Here is a 5,111-nt window from a genome sequence, read left to right on the forward strand (position 1 = left end):
GCAGGGAGAGGGAGATAGAGAAACATCAATGATGAGAGAGAATCATTGATCGGCTATCTCCTGCACGCCCCACACTAGGGATTGAGCCCACCTGCTGGGTTTGTGCCCTGACCGGGAATCAAACACCAACTTCTGGTCTAGGGGATGACTCTCCAACCAACTGAGCTATATAGGCCAGGGCTTGGACAGAAAGTTTTTGAACGGCTTCTTCAGAACTTGATCAACTCTAATAATGTTGCCAGGATTTATATAATTATATGATATAGGGAAGTTGTGTAAGACAGAAGAAATGGATGGAAAATTAATGTTTTCCTCCTGAAAGGGACATAAATCAAATAGCCCCTAGATTCTAGAGTGGCCAGCAGAATATCTAGCACACAGTAGGGGCTCGGTAAATACTTGTTGAATGTATGAATTCAAGTCAGGAATTGCAAATGATTCTAGGGGTCAGGGAGGTGACATTTAAGTATAAATTGGATAAAATTTTAAGATAATAGTCGTGGGGCAGTAGCAAATTGAAAAGTATATGCCCTGCCTAAAGACCACCACATGAAATTTAAAAAACAAAAACATGGATACATAAAACTTTCAGGTCCAACCTCATCTTTTCATAGATAAGAAAGTGTATTGGTTAGAGCCAAAAAGCTGTTAGCAGAACTGGTACTGAAACTCAGATCATTTTTTCAGGCTGGTATTCTTTCCATTCTTCCACTTAGACTAGATTTACTGTTAGACTAGAAAATACTGGAATACAAGGTGTTTCCGTTTTACAGTAGATTCATTTCACAACCATTTGCTATGTTTTTATCCTGATAATTATAGGCTATGTCAAAGCTTAGGTTTAAAATTTATGGGCAGAGATGAGCAGTGAAAGACAAACCTGAAATTTGTCTTTCCCCTAATTTATCATGTTCTCTGTCTAGCATGCCACATTTCTAGGAATCAATTATTAATTACTTGGCATATTGTTTCTTCTCTTTCTCTCTCTCTAGTGGACTGGTTCTGCCTATCTGTAAGGCAATGGAGAAGAAGCTGGGAATCAAGCCAAGTTCTGCTTCCTGGATTTTATCAGGATTTTGTTGGCAGACATCTGTGAAGTGGTTGAGAAGCCTGCATCTGTTTTATATTTGCTTCTGCTTCAGTGTGCTGTGGCTGTCAACAGGTACCATTTTCTTTATAGATTTATTAAGGTTTTTAAAAAAGGACATTTTGTGTGAGTCCTTCAGTTCATTTTAAAGACTATATAGGAAAGTTGGTAAAACAGAAGGAGGCAGAAAAGCAGTGTGCTAATTGACAGAAACAGACTATTGGTAGACACTTAGTTGGAATTACTTGTTTTGTTTTGGTACTAACAATTAAATTGGTTTTTTTTCTCATATGAAGGAATTGGCATAGTCATTTGGAGATTTGCTGATGTGTAATGAAAAGAGAAAAGTTTCAAAGTTGGACAGACCTGGCAGCTAGACTTGGAGCTGGATATTTCCATTTAATAATAATAAAACTTTGAGCAAATTACCTGTTGTCCTTAAAGGAAGGCAGGACCTACCTCATTTGATTTGAGAGATAACATAATTAAATAGTATAGTACAGCATCTGAACATAGTGCTTAGTAAATGATACTTTGCTTCCTTTACTTTCCTAAAAGAATCAGTGTTACAGGGAGAATGTGTTCCTTGCTTTTCCCATAGAAAGGGGTTATGCTGATAGATTTCATAAAGTATGTTTTCCTTCTAGAGATTATTTCACCAGCTTTGAGCCTCTTGCCAGAAAAGAGTGCCAAGAAGGCTAGATTTCAAAGGATATCCTTTTTTTTTCTTCCCTTCCCCTTCAGTTCATTTGTTGACATTGTTTCTTTTCAGAGTATGAAATGTGAGAAAATTGCAATTTGAGAAAGACTTTTGAGTATGCTGCCATTCTGGGCAGTGACCAGAAGAGGATTCTGTTGTAGAGACCACTGTCTGGGATAACTAATCAGCCTTTTGCTCCTATAATTACAAAGGTTTCTATTGCTTTCCTAAAGGAATTGGTGGTCATGATCTTGAGACTCAAGTAATTGCTGTATTTAGCAATTTCAGTAACATCAACTTTGGGGTTTTTGTTGTCTTGCAGAGGTGGTTGATGATTGCATAATCATAGCACTGGAAATTGCAGTTGACAGAAAGCTGACCTAAATGTTTTTTACCTAGATGATGCTTTCCTGGGACAGCTATTTCAGGCTAACATTTTATGTAATATCATTTGAATTAAATAAGTTACTGATTTGGCACCATAAGAGTGGGAAAACCACGTTTTTTGGAATGCACCTACAGTATTCAAAACCCCTGGTTATAAACGTTACATATATTATTTAATTCTCAGGATAAACCTAAAACCAATAGTTTTATTCTCATTTTATAGATAAGGAAATTGAAGCAAAATGACTTGATTAGGATCACATAGCAAGAACATGATAGAGCCAGGATCCTAAACCCAGGTTTGTCCGCTCTGAAGCTCATGTTCTTTTTTGATGCTACTGTACCTCCTAACTACAGGTGATTTTTTGGAGGACCAAGACAATTTTTTTACCCTCAACCATGATATTTGAGGGATTCCAAGTACAAGGGAGGAAGAAGCATTTCCTAGTTTTTCTGTATTTTGGGGGCTAATACTTCATTAGATCTAGTGCTGTGGGCTCCTTAGGTTAGTCTTCATATTTCTTAGCTGGGTGCTTAAAAGCAGCATGCTAGTGAGCTGATTGAGTATTGAGGTGCAAAGTTGGTATTGTTAGGAGTAGTTCTGGTGGGCATTAGATTGTACTACTTATGTTTTAGGAAAGTTTGGAGCTTTTACCATGAAAGAACCAAGAATCAGGTGTGTTCAAACTGAGTGAACATGCAAGCAACGCATGACAGATTTGTTATATATTTTAATTTATCAGATCTCTTTCTCATCATTTTTTTTTAAAAAACACAATATCCTAGTAGGAAAAAATGTATAAAGGACATAAACAGAGTAACATAAGAAATTAAAATGACTTATAAACATTTAAAAAACGTTCATTCTCATTACTAACCAAAGAACCACAGATTAAAATGATATAATTTTTAATCCATCATATTGATGAAAATGAATGAAAAATATCTAGTGCTGCTGAGGGGTTATGTAGTTGCCCTCATATTGTGCTTGGGAATTTGAACAGAGTTTTTTGGCATAGATATCAAGATGTTCAAAAGGTTTATGTTCTTTGACTTAGTAATTCCGCTTCTAGGAATTTATCCCAAGGACACATTTAGAAGGAGAACATTCATCAAACACTCACTTTTTCTATGTTGCAAAGCATTGCTATAACTTCCCTACAATTGAAAGTTGTGCTTGTTGGGCAGTTGTATTCCCTGGCAATGGGAATGCAAGAACAAAGACACAAAAGTGTGAAACAGCCTGGTATATAGTGGAAACTCTACTAGTATAAGCAGTTTAGTGTTGCTGGTATATAAAGAGCAAAGCTGGAATGGCAGCTCCTAAAGAGGTAGATGGTGGCCAGGTCATGAAGGATCTTGTATGCCATGCAAAGAAGCTTTGATTTTAATCTTTTTAGGTAGGTGGTCTACAAATTTTCTTGATTATGCACTCTAATCCATAAAAAAGTTGAGGATGTACCCAAATATGTGTTTGTTCATATGTCATAACAAGTACCATTGTACTGCCCAAAACAAAAATTTAAAGGGATCAACTAAAAAACATAAATAGCACTAATATTTTCATACTCTAATGATTTGTCTTATGCATCCCTTGTAAGCAAACATTCTACCTTCGAGATCATTGCTTTAAGGAATTAGGAGCTATTGAAAAATTTAAGCAGAGGAATAATACTGGTAAATTTCTAGATCATTTTGCTGGGATATAGAAGAATGATAATAGTGAGGATTCAAGTAAGATGAAAAGGGGAGGGATGTCAGGACTAGAGTAGGATATCTACTAGTATTAGGAAGTGAATGAAGTAATCCAGGAGAAAATTGATGAGGTTGTTTTTCAAGGAATTTTTCACTGAAGAGAGTAATTTCACTCAATATGAAGTAGTGCTAAATAGATGGGTAGAATTAGGAGTTCTTTAGTAAGAAATTAGAGGAGGATGGTTTTTTTTCAATTGAGATATAATTCCAGAACATTTTTTAAAACCTCCCTCCCCTAAAAGAAACCCAGTACTAATTAGCAGCCACTTCCTATTCTTCCCTCTCCTTAGCTTCTGGAAACCACTAACCTATTTTCTGACTCTGGATTTGCCTATTCTGTATATTTCATATAAATGAATTCATACACTATGTGATCTTTTCTGTCTGGCTTCTTTCACTTAGCATGATGTTTTCAAGGTTCATTCATGTTGTAGCATGTATCAGTACTTCATCCCTTTTCATGGCTGAATAATATTCCATTGTATGGATATACCACATTCTGTTTATATACCCAGGAGTGAAATTGCTGGATCATATGGGAACTCTTTTAACTTTTTGTTTTCTACAGCAGCTGCACCATTTTACATTTACACCAGCAATATATGAGGGTTCCAGTTTCCCTCTGTCCCCACTAACACTTGTTATTGTGTTATTGTCTGTCTTTTTTTATTATAGTACAGAATGTCACTGAAGTTTAGAAAAATCAGGGAGGGCTTCATGGAGGAAATAGAACTTGGCTTATGCATAATACATATCCAATTTGCAGATAGACAAACAGACACAGTAAGAAACAAGGACTGATAAAATAACCAGATGGGTACAAATCATTCTTTTGTTCACTTTTTTAAAGTTACATATTCGTTCAACAAATATTTATTGAGCTAGACATGTTCTTTGTGAGGAATCTCTAGCCAGTTCCCTGACTTAGTCTTTCTTCCCAGTCAGTGAAGCTTTCTGAATGGGGATAGACCACATCTGCTGTCCCCATTCTCTCACCTCTGTCCTCCTCTGAATCTAGTGAGGTCTGGCTTCTGCCCAAACCTTGGTTTTTGCCAAGGTAACCAGTGACCTTCCTAGTTGGAGACCTTTAGTTTTTATTGTAGTTAACATCTCTGCTGCATTGCATACTTCTTTCTTGTGACTCTCCTTGGTTACCTTAAGTTATACCAGACTTTACTTCGT

The 5,111-nt window shown here is 36.4% G+C and overlaps 1 protein-coding gene across 5 annotated transcripts in view; it reads left to right on the forward strand.

Annotated features, from left to right (window-relative positions):
* The window catches only part of KIAA0319L (KIAA0319 like), a 119,056-nt gene that overhangs the window by 6,309 nt on the left and 107,636 nt on the right, over positions 1-5,111 (forward strand). For all 5 annotated transcript variants that reach the window (XM_015572836.1, XM_015572837.1, XM_006777316.2 and 2 more), the window contains exon 2: positions 993-1,162. In XM_015572836.1, the coding sequence (XP_015428322.1) occupies positions 1,021-1,162 (142 nt within the window). In that variant the 5' untranslated portion in view covers positions 993-1,020. The remainder of the gene's footprint in view (positions 1-992; positions 1,163-5,111) is intronic.

The sequence above is a fragment of the Myotis davidii genome, unplaced genomic scaffold, assembly GCF_000327345.1.
Source record: "Myotis davidii unplaced genomic scaffold, ASM32734v1 scaffold88, whole genome shotgun sequence".
Classification (NCBI taxonomy): domain Eukaryota; kingdom Metazoa; phylum Chordata; class Mammalia; order Chiroptera; family Vespertilionidae; genus Myotis; species Myotis davidii.